At 40.4% G+C, this 27,566-nt stretch overlaps 1 protein-coding gene and 1 long non-coding RNA gene across 4 annotated transcripts in view; one reads left to right on the forward strand and one right to left on the reverse strand.

Annotated features, from left to right (window-relative positions):
- Nucleotides 1-2,420: 2,420 nt before the first annotated feature.
- Nucleotides 2,421-27,566, reverse strand: part of ANKRD44 (ankyrin repeat domain 44) — a 144,647-nt gene continuing 119,501 nt past the window's right edge. For 2 of the 3 annotated variants that reach the window (XM_066615920.1, XM_066615834.1), the window contains exons 18-28: nt 26,794-26,995; nt 25,056-25,134; nt 23,765-23,882; nt 19,200-19,416; nt 17,795-17,882; nt 16,678-16,761; nt 14,632-14,777; nt 13,802-13,884; nt 12,992-13,074; nt 12,634-12,725; nt 2,421-6,848 (exon numbers count right to left, since the gene is read on the reverse strand). In XM_066615920.1, coding sequence (XP_066472017.1) covers nt 6,790-6,848; nt 12,634-12,725; nt 12,992-13,074; nt 13,802-13,884; nt 14,632-14,777; nt 16,678-16,761; nt 17,795-17,882; nt 19,200-19,416; nt 23,765-23,882; nt 25,056-25,134; nt 26,794-26,995 — 1,251 coding nt within the window. In that variant the 3' untranslated portion in view covers nt 2,421-6,789. Of the gene's footprint in view, nt 8,278-12,633; nt 12,726-12,991; nt 13,075-13,801; nt 13,885-14,631; nt 14,778-16,677; nt 16,762-17,794; nt 17,883-19,199; nt 19,417-23,764; nt 23,883-25,055; nt 25,135-26,793; nt 26,996-27,566 lie in introns of all 3 variants that reach the window. The other variant, XM_066616007.1, reaches the window with a different exon arrangement.
- Nucleotides 11,617-13,053, forward strand: LOC136640775 (uncharacterized). Its single transcript, XR_010793826.1, has 3 exons — nt 11,617-11,763; nt 12,212-12,330; nt 12,415-13,053. It is a non-coding gene; the product is annotated as an uncharacterized lncRNA (long non-coding RNA).

Here is a 27,566-nt window from a genome sequence, read left to right on the forward strand (position 1 = left end):
AAGGCATACAGTATGTTTGTCTGATTGCATTTTTATACCAATCTAGGGATTACAATTTCAGGGATTTCCATTTATTTTCTGTGTACTATATATGTCAATATCAGAAATAGGGATATTTGGAAGTTTTGTGCATCAAGCTTTGTGATGAGAAAAAACAACAACACTGTGCTCTTCATTCTGTGCACACTTCTGCCATTACCCTGTTCAAGCAAATAGATCACTTCTGTGAGTAGTTATTTATAAAGACTAAGGCAGTTGCAGTTATATCTACAGCAGATTTTCCTTTTTCTCAGAATAAACACAAGCAATGATAAAGATAGGGTCTCCATTTACAGGGGCAGCCCATCCATTATGCAAGGTGATGGAGGCTGCATCAGCCACAGACTGGGAGGAGGGAAGCAGGAGGCAGCATTGGGGTGACTTTTCCCAAATCTGCTGCAACCACCGCCACCAGCCTATTGTGGATGCAACCCACACTGATCTGCTTTCCACCCACTAAAAGTTAGCGGGAAGTGGATCACCCACCTCCTAACCTTGCTCCAGAAGTGTAGGACTTCCATTTTTATGTAGAGGGACTACATGAATGAACTCTTCCATTGACATGGTCCCTTTAAATAAAACCAGACGTCCTACATTCTGCAACTGAAGAAACTACATGAGGAGCTCAGTAAGCATGGTGGGTTTTTGTTTTTTTTTAATTGTAACTGAGCAGACACAGCAGATCCAAGGGGGCACAGGGCAGCATTCCAGGTCGAGCTGCAGCTGTTCACTTAGATTTGGAACATGTTTGAAACATGTTACGTTCTCAGATCTGGGTACCTCTACACCATCTAGTACTGACACTTCCAGTTGTATGGGGAAACACATATGAACTGGGTTTTATGTGATTAGAGCAACACAATTATCATGATCACAGCCACTGGAATTTGTTGCCATGATCAGGAAAATTCCTTTTCAATGTAATGTCAGCAACATCTACCTATCAGGGAGGATTTTCCATTGGCCACATCAACAGAAATGTATTCCTGACGCAACGCTCTGCCACAGGATAGATTTCTTTGTTGTACATCCTAAACATACACCTGTCAGTTTTGTATACACTGAGTAATGTATACCAGTGGTTCACAAACATTGAGGACTGGGATCCACTTTTTAGAATGAGAATCTGTCAGGACCCACCAGAAGTGATGTCATGACCAGAAGTGACATCATCAAGCAAGAAAATTTTTAGCAATCCTAGGCTGCAATCCTACCCACACTTACCCAGGAGTAAGTCCCATTTACTTTTGTTGTTCAAAGTATCTACATAGTAACATGTTAAAAGTACAGATCTGTAACATTTCCCCAAATGCAGTTACATACCATGGTAGCATCAAGTCTAAAATATTAAAAATAAAATATTGAAATGAATGGGGACCCACCTGAAATTGACTCACGACCCACAGTTTGAGAACACTGCTCTAGTAATTGGCATGCCGTAGATGACTTATGAACTCAATTTCAGCCTTTTGTCTGACCTGGAAGTCCCTAACTGCACATCTTGTGCTCCAGTTCAGCCTTCTATGCACCCTAGAACGATTGTAAAGGATTGGGGGAGGGGGAATAGTCCTTGAACTCCATATCTAGGGAAAGAATAGCAAATTGACTACATACATGTCCTATATGTAAGATCACTAACAGACTCAGGAGCACAGAAGAAACAAATATTTCTTTCTAGATCTCTTTTGTTGTCTAGCACAGCTGCGAGTCATGATACATTTAAAAAGTAGTCTCAGTGCTAAAAATTTTGGGAAATACTGCACTAGCCTGATCCAAATTCTACTACCGCAACCTGGCGCTTAGGGCCAAATTAGATAACCAAGATCCATGATGCAGTCTCCCGTCTCTTTAATGGAAAAGAGCAAATACACAGAAACAGCAATTTTTTGTCTTTTTAAATGCATTTTATAGGGTCATTCTTGCTTTTTCTTTTTTTTTAAATAATGTTTCAATTGGTTTGGATTGCGATTTTTGTAACCTGTGCTTTATAAATGGTTTGACAATATGAAGACTATTGGTTTTATTTTGTGGTTATGCATTTTATGATAATTTTATGGATTTATGCATTTTATGTACAGAGCCCTAAACATATGCAAAAGTACCAAATAATAGACTCAGTTTTCGCCACAATACTTGTACCATTTATTTGTAAAAATATCATCTGAATGCATTTCAATATTCATTTGCAGTCATTACAATTAATACAGCATTCAGTAGTTGAAAAAGATATTAAACTGTGCTTGAACAAATTCAGGCTGGGGTCCAAATTAATCTCTTATTCCCATTTTGTACAACCAGGTCATTTAACTTCAATGATAAGTCATTAAACTTCAGTTTACATAGAAAACAAATTAGCAACAAACCCACTGAAACCATTCAACAATATTTCATATTGTTTATTACAAACATTTCATACAAAATGTAACACTGGCACCAGATTCATATCACCATGGTTTGTAAAGATATATTGCACATGCTAAAAGCATAAAATATGAAGACAAAACTACAAAAAAAAATTAGATATTGGCTTTTTAATATGTATATCACTGCATAACAAACACTTAAATTGTATTTAATACACACTCAAGATTGTCACCATTTTAAAACACACTTCCCAATAACACTGACCTAAGGTTTGCTTTGTGTAATAAGAAAGTGTTTGCAGCACTGCAAAAAATTATGAACAATTTCTATACAAATTTAGCATACTAATTTTCATGTTATCAGAAGTAGAATTTTAAAAAAGAAAAAGAAAACCACATTCAAAAAAAGGTTTGAAATGAACATGTACAGGTATTATATTGCTTCAGTATTACTCAAATGAAAGGACATACACTGTATTCACAATACATACCCAGCATACACAAATATAAAAAGGCACTCTAAAAAGTTTCTTACATGATGAAACCCAGTTCCATTGTCAAGTTTCTAAACAGAGCAGATGAGAAATTGAATGTAAGCATCTGTCAACATTCATAGTTGAACACCGCAGATGTTTGCTGCAAAAAGTACCAAATGTAACATGGTGCCCTTTTAGTAGCAACAAAACAGAAATCCCCTGAGCTATTTCATTTTACCATTGAAACAATAGAGACCAGCAAGCAGTAAGCGCCATGCATTAAAACCCTGCAGCTGAAGTTTCACAAGAATTAAATACTTGTTGTCAATGGAGAAATGTGGGTGTATAGGTTGGGAACACATGCATTTACTACTCACAATGAAGGTCATGCTTCTCAATTCTAAAAACATTTATTTGAAAGCAAATCTCATTGATTCCAGTGGAACAAACAGAACACATAGCCTCTGATGAAGAAATGAAGTTAACATATTAAATCTGATATGTACTATAATTTAAAAACAATACTGTGTCTGCTACAAAACAGTGTGTCCTATTTCCATAACAATTAGTGTGAGGTCAATACAGGTTGAGACTAATTATTCGCATGGGTTCCATTCCAAGCACTCACTTGGATGGCAAAAAACGCACTACAGCAAATCCACTTAAAAAACAAAGTTTCTTTGCTCTGGTGATTTAAAAACAGCCTTGCTGACCTTTGACCCGAAGATAAGAGTCATTAAGAAGACAATCCATCAATCAGTCCTCCTCCAACCGCTTCACTCAGCCCCTCCCTTCACCAATGCAAACGTGCTGGGGGAAGGGAGGGGCTGTTGGAGAGAGAAGGATTGATGGATTGTCAGCCAGCTGCCCCCCCCCTCATTAAGGAGGCTATTGTTAAAGGACTGTTCAGTTTTTTAAACTGATTTTAAAGCGATGCATTTTCCCCCTTCTCCAGGGATCAGCACATTCCTTTTCATTTGCAGTGGCCATTCGTGTTGAGTCAAATCCGTATATAAAAAATCCATGTATAAATAGGCTGGACCTGTATATCCCACTGAAACTGAATGCAAATATCTCCTTTATTTTATATGGTTGTTGTGGATTTTACTGTTCTTTTCTATGCAGCATTTAAGTGATGCACTGACATAAGTATTGTATGGGCTTAATTTAAAACATTATTTAATTGTCTTTCCCATATAGGCTTGGGTTTCAGGATAGGAGAAAAAAAAGGGGTGACTCAATATGCAGCCTGACCCTAAGCATATGCACTCAGAATTAAGTCCTCCTTTGTTCAATGAGGCTTAGTAAGTCCAAGTAAGCATGCCTAGGACTGCAGTCTTTAAAAAGCCAGTCCCCTAAGTAGCTGATGCGCTGAAAAATAAATTGGCATAAGACGTCACTATAGGCAATGTGAAAAAATTCCTGTAAATAAACAATGACTGCTTTGATGTTACTTCTGGGGAAAAGAAAAGATAAATAGTAAAGAAGAGTAACTAGCTCTGCTGTAAAGAAATAACATTCTCTGCTCATAAAAAATGTTTCAACCTAGAAATAAGAAAGTGAGGGATTTCTACTCAGTTCTAGACTGGTTCTCCCCTCATTTCAAGTGCTCTAAATATCAATTATTGCTGTTCAGCAACGTTCAATGTCAACTTCAGTTATAAAAAAGTTACAGTACTAAGAGGATTGTACCCATGATTGAGGCTGCAATCCTACATACTTTCCTGGGAGTAAGTATACTGAACTCAATAGGACTTACTCCTGAGTAGACATGCAAAAGATTGCTCTATGCGTAGTTTTTCCAATGCAACCAACACAGAAAAAGAAATACGAGTCCCAAGAGTCAGTAGCCCAAGATGTTTCCATTTAAGCTTTGGAAGTATTCCATTTCAGAAGTCCGACCAATCAGATCTGTAACAGCAGGGAAATACCCAGGTGATTGGATGGCCATGACTGTTTAGGTCTCACTGACAGTCAGGTTTGTCTTCCTTGGTCATTTATGTTCTTCTCAAACTCTACCCTGATACTGCATAGCATATAGTATTCAATAACTAAAGTATTTTCGATGTTCTCACAAGAAGCCAAATATCTAAAATCTGAGAATTTGTCATTAATAGGTTATATATGACGTACTGTCAATACCTAATTAGTGATCTCCCAGAACCATGCAAGTCCCTTTGCCATGACTGCTGCAATATCTGACACAGTGGCTTGCAATCTGCCTTACAAACAGATTTTGAAACATGCACCATCTGCCTAATTATAAATTTCTAATACATGAGGTCACTTACGCAGCACAACCCCCTGCTGGTATTGCATGTTTCCAGAACTGGCCTGCTAAAGTAAGAGCCATACTTGAGGTACTGACTGCTCAATATGCCTGTGACTGCATCCCATGCTCATGTATTCATTGCAAAGCCTGTCAGTGCATGTTATTAAGGAGCAACCTACAGTCCTTGACATCCATTTTGCTTAGATCTTTGTGAAGACCCATACAACTAGAGGTAGCTTCTCACACTGCATTTCCCAGCTGAGGTTCAAATACCATACTACAAAACACATACATACCACAGGGGCACACATGTCAAAATCCTCTTGTTTCCACTCAAGTACATAGCAGTGGTGAATGGTCAAAGATTCTCCAAGTTTCCCTTTCTGTGTGTTTCAAAGCAGACAATAGCAATTGATACGCACATCCACCCTCAACAACTGTTTGTGGTTTCCACACAGTTTGTACCTCACTAAGAGTAGCCAAGGACAAAATGGAGTGCAAGAAACAGCCCCTAGGACATCAGCTGAAAGGAGAGACTGTAAGAGAATGGTTCAAGATGCCATCACAATCTGAAACCTTTTGCATGCGCATGTGCAATCATGCATATATGCACACGCACATCTCCTATGAGGGAGGAGGGGCCTTTCGCTCCTGGCAATACTGTCTTCCTATTGCTTTACACTAGGGCCATGCAAATGCTGGCCTGGGGGCTGGATCCAGCATTCGGGCAGATCCGTCCGCCCAGTGAGCAGACTTTTCAGTTCCACGGGCACCGCACAAAGTCCTCCTCAATCAGAGGACAGTGACGCTCTGGGCAGTCGCATCCGCCTAGACGTCCTGTTGTGCAGCCATCTGGGATGCTGGGCAGACAACACAACTGCCCAGAATGTCCCTGTTGAGGAGGACTTCAGGTGGCGCCCAGGTTGAATGCTCAGATGCAGTCCGGACAGGGACCACATTCCAAGCTCACAGCGGCCACGGGTTTGAGTGCCGCTGCTTTACGCTATACAACTGTGGAGGACCATTTTATTACAGATTGAATACATCCACTATGGACTTTTCCTATGCAGGCCCTTCTGGCAAAGAGTGCTGTCGATTCCTGCAGCACTCACCTCCATTCCCCAGGTCATACTGGCCTGGGCAGAATTTTACTTTGCCATTACACCTAGTTTACTTTAGAAAAACCAAAAACAGTAGCTACTACATCATGTGCCCTTACTTTTCCCTCAAGCCTAGCATACCAGGGCTTGCCTAGATTCCTAGCTAATAAGACATAAAATAACTAAAAAGAAGAACAAACCATGGTCATTTTTTTCTGGGCACTTGTTTCAATTTAAATAAATATAAACACATTTAACATTAAAAGTATATGAACATTTTCTAGTCTGGAAAAATAAGCTGTGATCAACACATCATCAGTTACAAATGTCAAAATGTCTACTAGAAATTTGTGTCTCAAAGTGTACAATACAGCCAAGACTTTTAATTACATAAAACACTTTGTGTGCGTGTGTGTTTAGAAAAGTTAATTGATTTTTCACTTGCATTATTAAAAAAATAACAAAGTCTTCCCATATAAGATACTGAAGCCTTTTGGTCCTCATGGTATAGCTGGTTAGTTCCTTGCATTTTAAGAGTCTCATTCTTCTTTCTGTACATCTTTTTCAGGCAAAGAACAGGGTCCGTTTGACCTAGAAACTTTGGCAAAAGGAGTAGATATTCATAATGCAGATGTTTAAAATAAGCTGTTGACAGCAGGCCTTTCTAATATATCACAATTCTCTTTAAAACTTTCTGATTGACTGGCTTTTTCACTTTGTGTATTTTGGTTTTATCTGCTGTGTATACCATAAAACAGTTACAGTAATTACAGTGAATAGGAACTCGATATAACTCAAATGTTGCAAACTTTAAAAACTAAAAACATTCAAAGTTAAAAAAAAAAGTTTAGAAATCCTAAAGTAAAGCATCAGTTACGACTAGCAAATCTCAAACATTTAGGTACACCGTTCGTTTAGAATTGAATTTTATAATTGCCTGGTAGCATAGATGACACAAGATCCCAGGGACCCTTAATTGCAGAGTGCAAATAAATCATGCAAGCTTGTGCCGAAAAATAAAACAGTTAGGCAAATCACACCAATCTGACCAATAATCTCTTTGATGCAAGAGGGTGAGTAATGACTGAGGCAAGCAGGATTTGGTCCTAAAAGTTTTCATATTGTAAATGAAGACGTGGCTAATGTCTTTTAAAAGTGCCTTTTGTGTATTTAAGTGCTTAATATGTAAAGAATGTCGACATTTCGATTTCCACCTAAAGTGGTGATAACAGCAGTTCTTCCAAGCAAACAAAAAAAAAAGTGGTTTTACCTTTGGTTTGTATAACAAATTAAAAACAGAGACTACATAGGTATAAAACAAAGTAAAGAGACTGGAATTTCTTTGTGTGACCTACAAACACTGCAAAACATCTTCATATTAACAGCATACTTCGAGCGAACAAATTATTATGTACATGGCAGTTCCCTGTTCACTTGTGCTGTCAAAAGGAAAAGGCAGCTTTAGCTTTCTGCATAAAAGAGGAGGTAGAGACTTCCACAGGAGCCCTTAGGACCTACAGAAAGTATACAGAGTTGGAAGTAGCAGAACATTAAGAAGAATGAACTTCAATAAAAACTTCTAATTTTTAATTTTTGGAAAGATTCTATTTAACTGCACCTGGAAGCCTTTCATTCCCTAGCTGTACATATTGCAGTTGTAAGTGAAGGTCAACCGTAATTCTGGAATTCAGGCCATTTAAAAGTAAAATGTCAACTTCAATCCAAACACAACCAAAAAAGGGGTGTTATGTGCTAAAATCAAAATGTTTCAGAATCAGAATCATTTTCATTATATCCATTTTCTGCTCCTACATCGTTACTCAAGGGCTTACTATAGGAATTAATGGTACTACTCATATTGGAGCTATTGCAGAGATGAGTCCTGCTTAAATTGTCTTTTTTAAAAGAAACGAAGTTGAGAGTCGTCATTGTGCTGGAAGGAGAAAAAGGCATCATGGTAGCCAAAATGAGTGCCAGGCAGTCAGCCACGTCTTTGTTAGGAGCGCAAGCCAGGGCTGGCGTATGACCTGGGCACAAATGCAGACAAAGCAATGGTTAGTACTGGGGTACTAGATAGAGATTCGAGCATTCCTCAGATACATCTCACGATGAGTTCATAGCCTGGAGATGTATGTTTAGTCACAATCACAGAAGGCAAGGCAGTGTTACTATTTAAATTAGGCATGCTGGGAATACGATGCTGGGAAAGTACACAATTCACAAAGTGGTTTAAGCTAATATGATAATAACAAGCACTATTTTTATTTGCATTGTTTTAAGAAAACAGGCAACTTACAGCCTCCACAAAATGAAATAAACACAAATAAACCATATTCCACATGGACAACATGATTAGAATACAACTTAATGAACTGAGACATCTCTAGTTTCCATTCATATCAAAAGAGGAACTCTCATTCTGAGAACAATGACTTTCATTCAAAAGTAAATGCACAATACTGATGTTTCATAAACCTAGTTACTACTAGAGAGTAACACTTTTACAAATTAAGCAAATGGACTAAAGAAGTAAATATGAATGAATGGGTGATTACTGCTACAATACGTAGGCGGCCATTAAGCACATATTTTTATTCAGAAAGCTTGCAATAATGATCAAAATATACAATAAACGTAAGAACAATCCTGCTGAAGTGAAAACTTGAAAGTTACAGTACAGAATCCAAATACCTCATCATAATTGGATCTGACTACATCATTTTCACTAAAATGTGATGGTGTTAGACCTCTCTCTGTACGCAAGCAGATACATTTTGTTTATGTATATACCAATCATAAAGTAAATGTTCTAGTTTAATGGGTTCATTTTGAATTTCCTTCTGAACTCAGTAGATGAATGTAAATAGGATTTTTGTAGACCAAAATCAGATTATAAATCGCTAGTAAAGTGTTCATCATTGTGATGGGAAAGATTGTGCAAAGAAAAGAGCTATGTATTTGAATGACCCTCAAGACAGTGCATCTCTAACATAAATTCCCTGTTAATAAGGGCTGGGTACAGGGCAGGGTTGGACTGGGCACAGGGCAGGCAACAACGTCCGCAAATGCAGCACTTTAATTTCCTCCAAGATGTGAACAGCAGCCATTCACTTGTATAGGAAAAAATGGATGAACTAGCCGCTGCATCATGCAGGCTGGCAGGGGATAGGATTGGGCCCTAATATCAAATTTCATGTATGCCCAGTTACTCCATAAAACAGATTCCCTAAGTTTGCAAGGTGACCATTTTTCCCTATCTTTTATTGAGCAATAGTGAAGAAATGCAAATTTTCACAACAGTGAATTGTGTCCAGTACACTCTGTAAAGAAGACAAGGTGGGAGGCTGTCAAAGTTAAACTAAATAAATTAGAGCCAAGATCCTTTTGTACCTTTGATGAAGAGATGTTGGTGTCAGACAGCTCATGTGGGTGGGGGGGAGATCTGAACTAATGACCAATTCATTTGCGAAGCAAAACAAACAAAAGGAGAAGGAAGGGGACTGCCTTCTCCCAGGCACTTTAGATGTGCTCAGGTGTTTGAGCTCATCCCAATAAGGTTTTTTACTTTTCTTATTTGATTAGCTGATGCTACCCACATTGTGCCATATCACACATTGCTTTTGAAAGCCCTCTCAATTTCAAAGACAGTTTGCGAAACAGCACAAGGGATTTGCTTGTAGAGAAGCAAAAATCCAAATCCTCCTTAGATATATGGAATGAACTGTGTGGTTCTTTGGATCCAGACCAGTGTTTTCATTTTGGTGTTTAGGACCAAATCAATTTTTTAAAAAATCAGATTAAGGCCCAAATCCTAACCAATTTTCCAACGTTGACATAGCTGTGCCAATGGGATGTGCGGTGCATCCTGCATTTGGGTGGCACTTATGGAAGCCTCCTCAAAGTAAGGGAATGTTTGTTCCCTAACCTCAGAGCTACATTGCCCTTATGTCAGTGCTGGAAAGTAGGTTAGGATTGCACCCTACTCTCTGTAACTAAAGTTAAAGAAGTTGGTACTTAATTAATGCTGTCCATCTCTAGCTTTCAATAGCCAGGATCTAAACATCTGAGTAGCTCTCCTCAAAGACTTGCATACATCAAGCCAGAATCTGGATTTTGTTTCCTTTTGACATCAGAACCCCATGCCATTTACACATTGGTTTTTGAACTGTCATAGGCATGTATCATTAGCAGTGCCAGAGTGCCAGCATCTCATTGCTAGGTCCCTAAGCCCTGCAGTGGGCCTGCTATGCACCACTCGCCCACCCCAATGCTGCACAGGGCACTTCCACAAGTAATGAGAGTTCAGGGATTGGTTTAAGCCAGATGTGTCTTCTGATGGGTCTGGGCCTGGGGCCAGTGTCTGACCTTGCCAACCTCTAATGCCACCCCTACTAATTGGTTACTTTTGGGGAGGGACAGCAACTATGAAAATGTTTTGTAACAATGAGTAATAATTTTTGTCATGTCAGATTGCCACCCACTCAACCACTTAAGAACTACCATACACAAGAACATTCAGTATAAATGGTGATTGGTGAAACAGAATTAAAATTTGTCTTAATATAATTCAGTTTATTTGAAAGATACAGGTGGGCCCCCGTATCTGAGGGGGTTCCATTCCAGAACCCCCCGCAGTTATGTGAGACCATTATGCGGTTTCCACTGATATGGGCGAATGTCTCCCCCTCCCTCTCCCCCTCCAGAGCTGAGGGTCCTCTAAGACAAGCAGAGGCCCTGGACCTCTGTCCAGGGCCTCTGCTGGGCTCAGACTGAACCCAATAGTTAAAAAATCAGAAGTGATGTTTTAATGCCTTATAAAGCACTAGGAGATTTGCAAAATTCTGGCTTGGAGTTCTCTTTAATGTGACTAATGATAGTCTGATGTACCAACTGGTATCAGACACGGTCCCGCCATATGGGATCACTGTACTGTTTGCCAAGTTGAAGTCTACAGGTCTTGATATTGAGAGGCTGGGCATGATGGGCCAAACCTCCGCATTTAGAGCCATCAGAGAGAGAACTCTTGATATTGAATGCCAAGAGCTAATTAGTAAGGCTAAAACCTCCTGTTCTCCATTGCACTTTGATTTTCCTGTCCAGTTTGGTAGGATGCCATCTTATTTAATTTACCTGCATAACCCACAGCTAAGAAGAGCCTTTATGTTGGCAAGATGTAATGCCCTTACTTCAGTCCTTTTATGGGGACGGTATAAGGGAATACCTTGTCATCAGGGCTCTGTCCCTGCAACCTAAATCATGCGGAGACACTAGAACATGTCATCTTGTTCTGCCCCTTGCACGAGCCTCATTGCCAGAAATATCTTATGCCAATTTTGGCATGTTTCCAGTGATGGGCGGAAGCAGATATGCTGCAAGCCCTTTTGTCAACAGAGGAAGGAGAAACTCTTGATAACGTTGCCCTTTTTGTCTATACAGCTATGAGTTCTCGGGAAATGGAAGTGAAAACAAGCTAGCATATGGGGCATTTCTGACTATGAGGTTCCTCTCTTTGGGTGCGTATCATGTAATGTGTTGTTGCTTCTGCTGCAGCTTGTCTAGTGGTCTTCACTAATTTCATCACAGATTCCGCTTAAGTTTAACAGATCTCTTTTATTGTGATGTCTATCTGTTATATAACCCTTTTGTAAAAGGTGGCTAATTGGATGTATATGTCCACATGGATGTAGCGGCCTTGTAATAACCAAAATGCTTCCAGAATGGTCACCACACATGTAAGTTATCCACCCATAACACTAGTGTACTAGTGCTGCCCCATGCTGCTATGCTGATTCAGTGTTCTGTATAGGATTGCAATGCTAGAGGATCAGTGTCTGCATTATTATGATTATTTTAATTCACTGTCTCTCTTTTATATGACTACTTGTTTGCCAATAAAGGTTTCTTTCTATCTATCTTTCTATATATCACTAAGAGACCTGAAGAGTTGTTTTTTTTTTCTAGCTGAGCCTGGCAGAGGCCACCAACAGACATCCGAGGCATCTGCTGGGCTCCAAGGACCCTCCCAAGCTCCCCAAGTTCCGGAGGCACGATGCGCAAGGCCCCACAGACGCAATCTGCACGTAAGTGAATCCACAGATATGGGGGGGCCCTGTTCTGTCAGCAGAAGCCTCCTTGAACCCTTATCATTTCATCCATTTCCACAGGATGGCAGTAAAGATGACAACAATGACTTGAGGGGACTGCCTATTGTATATATGTTAAATAAAATGTGGTATAATAGATAAGACGTATTTTCTTGCTTAAGAAATCACACAATGGACATCATTTTTTACAGTTAGCTTGTGTATGTAATTTAGAAATATACATACATGTATTCAATAATGATACAGTTATTGCTTATGAATACATAAGGTCTCACTTACCGTTTTCATCTACTGCTCGTACACAGGCCCCTTTTGCTAGCAACTCCTCAACTACCATCTTCAAGCCATTCTGTGCAGCAACGTGAAGAGGTCTAGAAAATAAAATGTCTAGATTCAAATAGGCTTAATGTATTTTTTTTTAAGTGTTGTGGAGTGCATGCTCAAGTGCTGGCCAGCACTAGATAGCATAAACATTTACCTGAAAATGTTAAACTCATGTTTCCAAAAACCAAAACAAAATCCAGAAGTGTATATCACATTTGCAAAATGCAAAAATCTAAATTATGCAAGACTTTAGGAAAACTGTACATAATAAGCAAATAATACAAGTACATTTTTAATAGCCTACTATACTTACGTTTGTAATGCATTATTTTTTGCATTTATAAGGCTCTGTTCTTGTATCTTGTCAAGTATCAACAAGGCACATTTTTCATGACCCTGCAATAAATAAAAATGCTGAGACTGTGCTTCTTTATTTACAAAATTTTATAAATATAGAAATACAGGGGGCCCCTAGATTCATAGATTGTTAGTCACAGATTGGGTTCATGCCCCCCCCCATACACATGCCCCTGGAGGGCTTTCCCAGGCCTCCCAGTGCCTTATAAGGCATTAAAAATATCACTTCAGGTTTCATAGAGAATCGGGAAGTGATTTTTTTAGCTCTAGGGCTCAGTCTGCAGCCACTGCTTGCCTCAGAGGACCCTCCAGAGGTGAGGGGAGCAGAGTTCCCCTTGTCTCCAAGGGGGGGGGGAAGTGTTCGCCTGTATCTATGTTTTCTCTTAACCGCGGGGGTTCCAGAACTGAACCCCTGTGGATATGGGGCACACCTGTATTTAATTATATCAGGGTTTAGCTGGAAGCCCCATGTGCTTTCTCAGGTTTGACTTCAGAAAACTGTTCCTGACTAATTCTTACTGCAAACTCTCATAAATTAGTAAAACAGGAATGGTTTTTTGTGTAAACATTTTCAGAAAGTGTTCCAGAACACGTTGGCTATTGTAGATTACAGGGTGTGTACGGCTCCACTGTATACAGAATCCAATTTACCTAGAAGATGTATATCTTTTATACATCTACCAGTTCATGGTTTTGCTTTGCTCTTCATACATGTGCATTCATGCACATGCATGCATGCACACACATACACAAATTTAAAACATACTTTACTGCTAGCCAAGTGCATGGATGTATTCAAGTCTTTATCCTTCAGAGTTAGATCAGCCTTGGCACTGTTCACCAAAAAATCTAGGAGAGAGAAATAAAATAACCATAAGACTACCAACCAAATCCCAGATAAATTATGATCAATCTCTATTTATATCATGTACAATACATGTAAAACTTACTGCATACAGCTAACAAATTGGCTGCACACTCATTAGCCAGTACTCCATTCCCTGCATCACTTTATTAAGAACTGCCAGAGGAAGTGTGCTTGGAGGGGCAAATTACACTAGTGGTTTAGATAACTTTTTTTTTTTTTTTACAGAAAGTGACTAGCGATAGTAAACTTACGCAGCTAAATATTAGCCTTTTCTCCTAATAAAGGAGCTCTGTGCAGCTCTTCACAAATAGCAGTTCCACTATGGGCGCAATCCTAACCCATTTTCCAGCACCAACATAAGGGCAATGCAGCTCCGTGGTAAGGGAAAAACATTCCCTTACTTTGAGGAGGCCTCTGTGAGAGCCACCCAACTGCAGGATGCCGCACATGTTCCATTGGCACCACTATGCCAGTGCTGGAAAGCTGGTTACGATTTGGGCCTATATCACCTTTCTCTGTACTATATCTTGCATTTCCTAAAACCAATAAGGCTATAGTTCTGTATGACACTCTGCTAAATCTTGATACAGACAGAAGGGTTTAGGTATGAAGAAACTGTAGGTGCCACAAATAGGGTCAATTGTTTGTGTATCAAGATTGCTTTCTTTTAACAAGCATACAAAATACCTTCTGTACAGCTCTACAGACATTAATGCAAAAGGACTTACCTACAGCACCTATGTGCCCTTTTTCAGCAGCCATCATAAGTGGTGTCTTCCCTGAATTATCTGCAGCATTCACTTGTGCATTGTGGCTTAAAAGAAGCTGCAAGCATTCTACATGGTCAGCAAAGGCAGCTGCATGAAGTGGTGTTCTAAGTGGAAACAAAGTACAGTTAGAGATTTCCTAATATTGAAGAATAAGGTACATTGCACTCATTCAGTCTACACATAGAATACAACCGTATAGGATAAAATTTATATTGAGAGGAATTCCAAAAAGCGAATTACAAAAATGTAAATCCCTGGGCAGGCAACGACTTTATTTGCAGTAACAGTATAATTGAAAAATATAAAATAAGGCAGCATCAGATGATAAATTATCATGAAAAGTAACTCAAAAATTGATTCATTTTAAAATGGTGATGAATTGCTGGGTCATGTTTGAGCTCTCCTCCTCATCAACATTCCACATTGGTCTAAATGGCTTTTGAACATTTCCACAGTGATCTACGCCTACAGAGATCTACGCCTACAGAGATCTACAGTGATCTACGCCTACTATAATATTCATAATATCTATTGGGCTGCCCCACTGGTGGTATGCATGTTCCACAGCACTGGCTGCTGAAAAGCAGCCATAAAACATGCTCTGGCAACATGGTGAACATATCAGTGGGAAGGCTGGAGCCTTCCCAGACTGTCAAGAGACTGCTGCCCACCTACCGGTGCAGATAAGCTAGTGGGGAAGGGTGAAACTGAGTTCATTGTGCTGGTGAAGCAACAGCCAATTTATCTAGGCCAGGGCAGTCCAACGTCTAGCAGCCAAGGGGTGCATGACCCTGGAGTGACCTGGAGTGACCCTGGAGTTTTCAACTGTACCAACCTGGAAGCAGTTAGTGGTGACATGAGTGGCAGAGGTTAAGTGGCAGAGATGGCAGTAGGCACGGCGGGGCTTTTTGATCTCTCTGCTGCACCATTCTCGCTTTTCCTTCTCCAAAGGAGAAGCTGAAAAGGCATGGCAGGGAGATAAAAAAAAGCCAATGAAGCAGGAGGAGGCAGGGAGCTGTGGCAGGGCTCTTGGGGGGTGCCAAAAAGGACCTCGCAGACTGCATGTTGAACCACCATGATTCTCCAGTGGTTCCCAAACTTTTTAACATCAGTACACACCTAAAAAAGAGTTTCACTTTACCAGACACTCAAGCCTCTATGGCTACAACAGTGATTGGGCAGCAGTGCTCCCCACAAGTAGGAGGTTGTTTAACCCTTGATGCACATAGCCTAACCTACTTAGCCCACCAAAAATTGGGCCATGACCCACTGGTGGGCCATGGACCCTGAGTTTGGGAACAACTATTCCAGACCATAGGATGAAAGTGTTATTTATAACTAGGGACAACTATCTTCAGGCCTGGACATAACAAAACTAGGGAACATTTCTTCATTATAAAATTAAGGACGCAATCCTAACCCATTTTCCAGCACTGACTTAAGGGCAATTGCAGTTCCAAGGTGAGGTAATAAACATCCCCTTACTTTGAGGAGGGCTCTGTGAGTGCCACCCAACTGCAGGATGCAGCACATGCCCCCTTGGCACTGCTATGTCAGCACTGGAAAGTGGTTTAGGATTTGGGTCTAAATATTGGTTTTAACGGTATTCATTAATGATTCTTTAAGAAATCTTTAAACTCAAGTTTTTCAGGGAGGAGTTGATTCCATGTTACAAACTTAGAGCCCAATCCTATGCATGTCTCAGAAGTCAGTCCTATTATAGTCCTATTCAGAAGGTAGTCCTATTGTAGTCAATGGAGCTTACTCCCAGGTAAGTGTGGATAAGACTACAGTTCCTAAGAGCCTAATTCTATCCAACTTTCCAGCACTGATGCAGTCACAAGATAAGGGAACAATCATTCCCTTACCTTAAGGAGGCCTCCATGACAGTACACGTCCCGTTGGCAAGGCTGCATCGGAGCTGGAAAGTTGGATAAGATTGAAGTCTACGTATCTTAACTTGTTCAGTGCAGACAAGGAAATTTTTACCCAAGCAAGGTTTACCTTCCCTTGTCATCTTTACAATTGACAATGCCAGCACCTATGGTCCCAATGAGTAGCGATGCACAATTTTCATGATCATTGATTCTATAAAGAAAGTAAACATAAGAAACGTTTATAAAACAATAAATTGTTTCATTCCTTCATAACACAGGGCCAGATCTTTGGCAGTTTGGATTCATGGTGTGCTTGGTCCACAGCAAAGATTACAATATAAAAACACGTAATAACACATAAAATACCCAACAGACCACTGGTTCACACATGCAGTGTACACCCCTTGATTATAAAACATCTGAGAAGCTTGAAATTTCCGGTCCTTGCTTAAAGTGGGTTGGGATTTCCTATGATTTCTGCATCTAGCAAATCCTAGCTTGTTGTAACCAGAGTGTGGAAACAAGCCAAAATATGAAACAGGGATTCAGTTTAAAATTCCCTCCACTCACACATAAAGTGGAGGTGGGGTGCATAAAGCTGAAGGTTCATGACTTTTGTGCAGAACTGTGATTATTCTGTGTGATGTGTGACCTGAGCCACTGTGGACTGGTGGTAACAGCAATATTATCCAACACTTTTCAGGTAAAACTAAAATTACTGGTTTTGAATAAGGCTTTTTATTGTTTCAGGGCACAATATGAAATCAAGTAATAGGGCATAACACAGAAAAACTGACAATCAAAATACATAAATTATGGTGGTGTGTTCTCATGTATGCAAGAACACTACAATCATTTCTAGAACTCATTTATTGAGATGACAGAATGAAACATTTGTATCCCAATAATTTGACACCTGGGGAATTACAAAGCATTGTGACAATCTGCAATTCATATTCCTTTTTGCCCCAGTTTCAAAATAAACCAAAATTTTGGAATTTGCTCTCTCTACATGTAATACTTTGCATGTAGTCACAGCACAAAGCTATGTTATGAAAACTATTTCTACTGTGATGATTTGCTAAGATGACATTTTAATGGCAATCGGATATATGAGTTGTTGGATCTGAAGCAACCTGGGAATACTATTGTCTCTATGACTTTACTGCTCTCATACTACTAGTTCTGTCTGACATGGACCGTAAGTCATAGCAAGAAGGTGAAAGTCTTCATTTCCTACTTACACAGCACAGTGCAATGGGGAGAAAGGGTTCCCATTAAAGTTGTGGAAAGATTTCTGTTCCAACAGTACCTCTATACAGCTTTCATTGCCTGTAAAACAGCAGACAATTTCATATTGCAAAAGCAAGGAAGTGACAGAATGTTTGTAACTGAAATGCCCTCTATAATTCAGAGTAGCACTTTATGTTCTCAGCTAGAAGAGTTTGTGAGTCCAAACTCTTAGATGGTATTAATTAAAATGCTACAGTATTTAATACTGGCACAAAGTGAGTACCTGAGTGAGAAGGAGAATGAGGTCCTGACAATAGACTCCTTGTTTTCTCTCTCACTCTCACACTCTCACACCCTCCCTCCCTTCAGGGAGCTTAAACCTCTTCTTTTTTTCTGCTGTAAGTATCCAGACTTCTTTCCTTAGCCGGAGCAGGCAAGGACAGATCCTTCTCTATGCACAGTCATCTATTTATTGACTCTGCTTCCTTTGAAGCATTCCTGAAGGATAGGAAACACTGGTACAGAGGTAGCTGAGTTCCAATTCCCTTTTATAGCCTGGCTCATCTGCTGATAAATGTTCCAGAACAGGAGTCATTCATTAGTTGAGAAAGCTGGATGGATTCCCTCAAATCTTCCCTAGCACATGTTCAGAGACCTAGCCCCCTCAATAAGTAACAGTAGTCTCAAATCAACCTTTTATAACAGTAATTAAGGGAAAGTTTTATCACACAAATGACTGCTAAGGAGACAAATGTTAATGAAGGATCCTAGTCAGTTGGGTTGTGAGCACCACAAGGCCAGGTTTGTGCCGAAAGAAGGTTTCCTGGTGTTCAGCTCAGATGTATCAACACCAGCCTGCAATGGGGCAGTGAAACATTATTCTGAATGAGGGGTTTTCCTGATGAAGGGCACTGCCTGGTGTTGCCTGCAACCCTTACCTTTGCTACTGCTGTTGAATTGCTACTATTGGGAGCATGCTGTATGTATAGGTATAGTACATTTCTACAATGCTAGCAACAGCAAAGGCATAAGGCAAAGGTCAAAAGAGAGGCGGCAGCAGCAGTAGAGCTGTGCAACACTGGGAGAAGAGGGCCCCTAAGCACTGTGCATTTGCCTAGTTGGACAGTCACCCACAAAATAGCTTTGTTTGCTCTGATAACATGAATACTTAGAAGAACTTGCTTAAATTGAACACTGTGAAGTGTCACGGTGATTTGTTACGAGACTCTGAACGCTGGTTTATGCATTCTTGCATTTTTGCTATTTATATAATTTTGAGTGGCATAATTGTATTTGCAATAACCTACAGTTAAACGAGTATGCTTGCATTAAGCCCATACTATTAAACATATGGCAAAGACTGCAGTAAGCAACAACGCACATGATGTAAAATATGAGCTTGGCATGAATCCTTACCATTATAAGAAGCCCAGTGCAATGGTGTATAGCTCTGATTATCTTTAAAACTGTAGTCCTCTTCTGAAAGCGCCAATTGCATTAATTCGCTCAGCCACGTGGCATGACCTCGAGCTGCTGCATAATGTAGAGGTGTCCGGCCTCTGGCATCCTTACACAAAATCAATGCCTCTTGTTCCAATAGCATTTGAACACATTCTTCGTGCCCTGTCATAATCTGATTAACACATACAAACAAGAAAGGTATTAGAAAAAAGATTCACTGTGGTAAAGTAGCATTAATGCAAGAGATAGTTGTTTTGGGAGCTGGGTTCCTTACACTCTGCACAGATGCCCATTTCAAGAGCTCAACACAAGGAACACCATTACAACAGTACAGGTAAAAATGGATGCTTCTGGCTTTTTTCCAGTTCCATTTACAAAAATGCACCCATGAGTTATACAAATTATATATGACCTACTAAAGTAGCACTTTATAGCTTGAAGGAAGGAAGTTGTCTCAGGAGCTGATGGGTACCACTCTCAAATGAGAGACTATTAAGAGACAAGGATTTGGAGTGATTCATCACACAGCGACTTATTTTAGTAGTCAGAATATTATTAGCAGTATTTATATATCGCTTTTCAACAAAAAGTTCATAAAGTGGTTTACAGACAAGTCAAATAACTAAATGGATTCCTGTCCCAAAAGGGCTCACAATCTAAAAATATCTATTATGCATAAATGCCTCCTTTCTTCCATCATGGAGCTCAAAGTGGTATAAGTGTGACCTGTCCATGAGCATAAGCTTAAAGTGGCATACGTGTGACCAAGACTGAGTCCTGTACATGTCCGGACCAGATTTTAACCAGCTTAGCTTCAAGAAGATAGCTGAAATATGCCCGCAATCCATACATGCCCTGAACCAACCAGAGTGTTTACCTCACTCCAGAATTAGCAACCAGCATCTGAGGCAACGCAAGCTCAAATGTGTCCTCCACTGCCCAAAAGAAACATTGGCAAATGTCTCTCTTAGGTATCTAATCTTTGAAAAATGACTAAAAAAAGAAATGTTTCTAGTCTCTCAGTGCAACATTGTGATTATCATTAAAAAGGTACTTATGCTTTTTGTATGAATAGAAAAAATATCTTATCTGCAAAATCATGTTGTGATTCAAAAAGTTGACCTTTTTTTCAAAATGTGACACAATTCATTTCTAAACTGCAGTGGAAGTGTTCTCCTCCTAACCATTGCTGAGGTATCATGTACTAAATAGCACTAGTAGCTTCACCAAAGTTGAAGGAAGAACGAGAGGGAGAAGGTATATTAGAATCGGCCCAGGAGTGTCACGAACGTGCCGTAAAGCACATTGTGACTGCTCTCAAGCCAATTAGGTTGGCGCAAGGACATGCGCCAGCCTGCTGGTGCCAGATCCCTCCCTGGAGGGGTTAAGTTTGAGCTGGCCAAGGCAGACCGGCATGGGGGTGGGAGAGGGTTGCAGGAGGGCAGGGGGCATTTTTGGGCAGGGAGAGGACACACCAGGAGGTGGATCAGGCCCAGGAGGGGGGCAGGATTGGCAGCATCAGTGCAGCCCAAATCCTAACCCCCCACTCCGGGGTCTGGAAGCCTTACACGGTCTACTCAGTGCATTCGCTAGTGCAAAGCAGAGTAGCCCTATAAAGGTAGCTGGGGTGTGACATGGGGTAAGGGGAAAAATATCGTCTTACCCTGAGTTGCCCTCCAGCTGGCACTAACCTTGTAGGTACAGCACAGGCCACTTGGCCTATCTGTTGAGCACAAGTTAGGATTGGGCTATTCATCCTTGTTCTAATCAAGCCCCAAAGAAGTTAATGTAATATTGCAATTGCTGAAAAGATGAGATCACAGGCGGCACCTAGTCTAGTTAATTTCACCCCTAAAGGAAGCTATGAAGTGTTGTTGAGTGGTGGGAGAGTGCTGAGTGAAGAGGGAGCCAATTTTAAAAGTGCTACATGTGCAGATAGGAAGATAAGCGCTCATCATTTCATGTACCAAATACACTTTTTAAAACGTTTAAAACCAGTTCCACAACTGCTTCAAGCACTGACAAGAGTTAACAGCAAAACGTGTTACTGGAACTTCCAAAACCAGTCCTATCAGACACTGTGGCAGGCCAGAAAGAATGAATGCACAGACCACAGACATGAAAACTCAATGACACAGCCTTCAATTTTGTATAAAGTTATTGTCTATACACAGTTGAAGATGCTTAGAGATAGGGAGAGTGTGTAGAGAGAGTGGTTACAATCTAGTGTGTACTACTACATATACTGTACACATACTGCAAGACTTTTATTCTATTAGTTACACATTTTAATGCCCTTAGGGCCAAACTACATGTTAGATATTACACTTTTGATAGCTGGTTTTCCATGTTATTTTCTTAAAATGGCATGCACCAGGGAACAAAAACAAAAACAAACTACCCACAAGGGGAAATAGCATGAATGTAGTGGGGTGTTATTCTCCCCCACCCCCACTCAATGACAAGGTATTTTTCCCCCCTCACATCACAGGGTTCGTATTTCCTTATATTTAAGGAACAAAGTATGTGCAACACATGTTCTGGCTGCTAGACAGCTCAATCCTATCCACACTTTCTTGGGAGTAAGTCCCATTGACTTTAATGAGACTTACTTCTGAGTAGACATGCATAGGATTGGGCTGCAATTTAATTACAGCGTTTGTATACCACCTTTCTCACCAGCTCTCATAACATATTGTGAGAGTCTTACAAATTTTCAGAGTATTTCCTTAAAATAGCATGTGGGGGGAGAAGAGGATGGCATGATTGAAATGCAGCAAACCTGTGGGAGGGATGTTTAGGGCACAATCCAAAAGTGCCCTTTGGCAGAAGCAAGTCCCTTGCACCAGCCCAGGAGGGTCGCAAACGTGCCGTAAGGCATGTTTGCGCCTCCTCAAGAGGAAGCCAGGCTGGTACTCCAAGAAGCGCTGGCCAGCAGAGGCTGACGGAAGCCTCTGAGCCGGCTTCCTCGACTCTTGTACAATTTAGGAGACAAAAATAAATTCCACTGTCATTCAAATACAGTCTTTGTTCTTTTGTCAATAGTGGAGGAGGGGGATGACAAAATCATGATCAGTAGAAGCAAAGTATCAGAGATCCCTACTGCAGTTTTGCATGTTATCAATTCTGAAGGCTTCCCTCTTCTCCTCCCCTTTATTGAAAAGAGGAGGGTGGCCCTCAGATCAGCGGGAAACCGCATAGCCAGTGTCGGCGTGGTTCCCGAACATGTTTGAAGGCTGTTCTCCCCTTTAAATAAAGGGATGTATGACACTTCTAGCTCCATTGGAGCCTTTTGAAAGGAAACAACCGCTACTTTTCTTCAAAGGGGGAAGGAGGAGGCAGTGTGGAAGTAACTGCAGTGACAATGACATCACCGCAATTACTACTGGGTCAGGACAGCAAATGGGGGGCAGACCTCTGGTGGGAAATGTGCCAGGACTGTCACTGCCTTCCTCAAACCAATACTAGATAGCATGGCAGACTTGGCAGAAACAAAAATGAACAATGCTATGCTTGAACTTAAGTAAGTCAAATTCCACCTGTACATCTAGATCAATGATGGCAAACCTATGACACACATGTCAAAGGTAATAGGCTATGATGTTCTGGGTGACCCACTAGCATTCACCAACACACACCTGACAACAACTGAGTTTGTTTTACTGGTATTTCATTTTTGAAATTATTTGACATTCCTTTAATTCAGGGTTGCCCAAACGTTTTGGCTGGAGGGCCACATCATCTCTCTGACATGGGGCAGGGGAAAAAATAATTAATTTACACTTAAAATTGGAATATATTTACATAAATGAATATATTAGAGATGGAACTTACATGAATGAATGAAGGTCTTGCACTAGCTCAAGGCCTATAAAAGGCCTTGCACAAAGCAAGGCAGGCCTTTCCTTCACTGCCACTGCTGCATCACAGATGTGAAACAACAAGTAGTGGAGGGAGCCCTCATCCCACAGCTCAGGTGGGAGGTTGAACAGTTGTTCTCACACTGAAAGCAGTTGCATCGGGCCAGCAGAGGCTCCAGCAAGTCTCTGGAGGGCCAGAGGTTCATTGGAGACTAGGGGCTCCCCGCAGGCTGGATTGGGAGCCCCCAAGGGCCGCAAGTGGCCCCCGGGCCGGGGTTTGGGCACCCCTGCTTTAATACAATACATAGAACCACAAATGGACAACATCCCACTAAATACATGCTATTTCCAGTTATGGTTTTCTGAATAATGAATATTCTTTTAAACCAAGCATAAACAGAGGAAAAGAACAGCTGTTTTTCATTGAACCAAAGTCCATCTAGTACAGACTACTTTCTAACAGTCCACTTTCTAACAGTGGCCAGCCACAGGCATCCGGATGCTCATTGCGTGTCCCCAGAAACTGACATTCAGAAGTATAAGGCATGCATATTACATGGTCTAAACATGACCAATAAGTGTCTAACATGTTTCAGAACAAAACATGCAAAAGGCATACAACAGAAACACAGGATCTAGTGTTCTAAAATTAGCAGTTACCCCTCGATGTAAAGCGGTGCATCCCAGGGTATCAGCTGCATCCACAGATGCTTCTTTTTCAACTAATAACGAAACAGCATCTATGTGCCCATAAGCCACAGCTAGCATCAATGGAGTCCTGAGAAATGAGAGACAACATAATTTTAACCGCACATTTGATGTTCAGTAAAAATGTTGCACAAATCTCCTATTTCCCAAACCTTTCCAATTACAGGTCCAGCCTATTTATACACAGATTTTTTATACACGGATTTGACTCAACACGAAGGAATGTGCTGATCCCTGGAGAAGGGGAAAATGCATCCCTTTAAAATCAGTTAAGGACTGAACAGTCCTTTAACAATAGCCTCCTTAATGAGAGACAGAGAGGGCAGCTGGCTGACAATCCATCAGTCCTTCTCTCTCCAGCAGACCCCTCCCTTTCCCCTGAGCATGTGAAAAAAGGTGATCACTTTGCATTGGTGAAGGGAGGGGCTGAGTGAAGCACCTTTGTAAGCGCTTGGAGGAGGACTGATTGATGGATTGTTTTCTTAATGACTCTTATCTTATATCACAAAGTCAGCAAGGCTGTTTTTAAATCACCAGAGCAAAGAAACTTTGTTTTTTAAATTGATTTGCTATAGTGAGTTTTTTGCCATCCACGTGAGTGAGTGACTTTTTTGTGAGTTTTTTGCCATGAGTGCTTGGAAAGGAACCCATGCGAATAATGAGGCTCAACCTGTATGCTCTTTTTCCACCACTATCCTTGCACCACATACTCATTCCTGATTTTCATCTACCATGTTCACAAATATCCAGATTCAGAAATGTTGGTGATTCAATAAGAAAGTTAACCTTTATTGTCTACTCATACTAACACATACCTAATAGTTAAAATCCAGACTGTCTGAATAATGGTCTTTACCAAACTTTCATTCTTCTTAACCAATTCTAAATGTCTAATCGAAATACTCTGTTTCTAACTGCATTCTTAAAGCCAAAGATATTAGTTAAATTTAGACATCATACCAAACTACGGGTAAAGAACTTAGCTATGGTTTAGAGCAGTGGTTCCCATACTGTGGGTCCAGGACACACCAGTGAGTCGGGACCCAATTTTTGATGGTTTGTGAAACTCAGGCCAGAAAAAGGGAGATTCCCATGTGCATAAAAGAATGTGCAGCCCATTTTTTCAAGAGCATCTCTTCATCAGATCCCTGTATTTAAATCTAAATGCCATTTCTTAAAACATTCATTCCATTTGTGAAAATGTCACTATATGTACAAGCATACCAAATTAAAGTAAACTTACTGTCCTTTGGCATCTGTCACATCAGGATTATCTGCTACTTCTAATAAGAGCCGTAAACATGGTGTGTGTCCATTGATTACTACAAAGGAAAGAAATGGTAAAATGTGAAAAAGTTCTATATATGACATGAACTTTCATATCTGTGCTGCTGTCACTTTAAAAAGGTGATTTTTTTTTTGCTTAGTTAACAGTTGTGCACACTTACTCATAAGTAAGTGCTTCATGGAGCTTGCTCCCTAGTCATTTGTTTACAAATGAAGCCTTAACACCACAATATATAGATTTATCTCTATCAGAAGGTTTTCAGACCACTGAACTCAAATAAACACAAAATCAGCTGCTATAAGAAACAGACTGCTCTCACACTCACACATACCTTCTAAATTCACACGGAACTGCACATCACTTGATAACTATGATTCAGTCAAATAAATGTATGAACTACCACCAGTGAAAAATATTTTGTTTGAAGCACAGTAGAAACTGTTTGGAATCATGATGAAAAATCAGGAATTCTGCGTGCATGCGATTTGGTGGTACGGAGCCTATGTATAGTTACATTTTTAATTGGTTGCTAAATGAAAACAACTGTAGAGTCCATTAAAGAGAGGTGACAAGGTGCAGCAATGGACACTGGAAAACATATAATAGTACAATGAGATCACAATCTCCCCATATAACCCTAATCTTACACCCAGCCCTAGGTCTACTGCTATTATTTGACACCGTGTACACATTTTATTTAGCCAATAGAGGTCTCTGTCAGACCATGCCGGAGTAGTACAACTTGTCACTACAGGCTTGCTCTTGTTCTGTTTGTGCTATACAGATAACTATAATGGAGAACAGAAGTATCTATTAAACATTAAACCAGAACACAGAAAAAATAAATGTCTATATTGTGTAATCAAGGCAAGTGAATTGGGAGAGGAGGCTACTCTTAAGACATATATAACTTGGGGCTTCCTAAAGGCCTAATAAATTCAGTACGTGATGGTCAATTGAAATAAAATAGTCTAAAGGGCAAAGAAAGGAATGAGATTTATTCTAGATTTCTGATGAAGATTTTTGACACTGGGAATGAAGAATAGAGAGTGTGTCAATCTACTCCAGGGGTTCCCAAAGTGTGTGTCATGTCACTTCAGAGCATCACGGCATACACATAGGGGTGCTGCAAAATGTCCCCAGTGGCCCCCTCCTACCTGATTTCCATGGCATCACCATCTTGGACTTTGCAAAATTTTGAGAGTTCCCAGATGGCAGCACCCAAATCTCATGACATTTGGGCAATGCCATCTTGAAACTCTTGTGAGATTTAGGCACTGCCATCTTGGATTTTCCATCTTGTGGGATGCAGCGAAACCTGTGCTAGCACTACTGTATTGCTACACAAAGATTTAGTAAGGATTGCAAGTGGAGATGTCTGAGAGCTGAAGACTACAGCAGTAATTTTCCATTGAAGCAGTAATTAGTTTCTCTCCACAACTACACATAATCATGATGAAAGCTGTTGCCACAGTACAAAGCAGTGACCAAAGCATGTGGATGAAAACTATGCGTACAATCAGAACTTAACTAGTTTCTGCAATAGCTATTTCCTGTTGTAAAAGAGACAAGCCATTCTTCAGCTTATAAAGTGATTTGTCTCTTTGACATCAGGACTTGACATGTGTTGTCCTTGGCCTGCAATTTCTTTGGGTTGGAGCCAGTAAGTAGAAATAACAAAATAGTCACTGACCTGCGGCATGAAGTGGGGTTCGTTGGGTGACATTATCTTTCACTGTTACGGAAGCACCCTGGTTGATGAGAGCTTCAACACATTCAGTGTGTCCTTTGAATGCAGCCAGGTCGAGGGCAGTGCGTCCTTTTTCATCTTTAATATCCAGATCTACCAGAGACTGGAGAAGCACCTCCAAGGCTTGATGATGACCATTATAGGCCTAGATATCAAAATTGAATACTTAACAAAGAAGGCCCACACATTTCAGAAAACATTAATATGGTCTGAGTGTAAGAGATTTTCCTCTATTATAATTACAATTGAACAAACGTCATGATGCTCCAGAACATTTGTAAGTTTACTCCAACCAACCTGACAATACTATTTAGAAACGGTTGGAGTAAACTTACTTTGGACTACCCCATTCAAAACAGCAAAAATGGGGTCTTGCTGATTTTGAAAAGCTGATTTTGAAATACTGATTTTGAAAAGGATGCTAAACAGATTGGGAACCACTACCCTATGTGTGGTTCTGGTGTGGAATCAGGAATCTGAGAGAGGTTGTCTACGCTCATCAGGCCTAATGACTATTATCCATTCCTCCTGATCCACATGGAAACAAAAAATACTGTCAAGAACGGCCTTAAGCAAAGGCTTATGAGGATCGTTGGCTGGAAGGTGGAAGAATTTGGTGCACAGGTTGTTTTTTCATTGATACTTCTGGAGAAGGTCATGACACACAAATAGAATGAAGAACACTGGAAGTGAACTGATTGCTTCAAAGATGGTAC

This window comes from Tiliqua scincoides, chromosome 1 (genome assembly GCF_035046505.1).
Source record: "Tiliqua scincoides isolate rTilSci1 chromosome 1, rTilSci1.hap2, whole genome shotgun sequence".
Classification (NCBI taxonomy): domain Eukaryota; kingdom Metazoa; phylum Chordata; class Lepidosauria; order Squamata; family Scincidae; genus Tiliqua; species Tiliqua scincoides.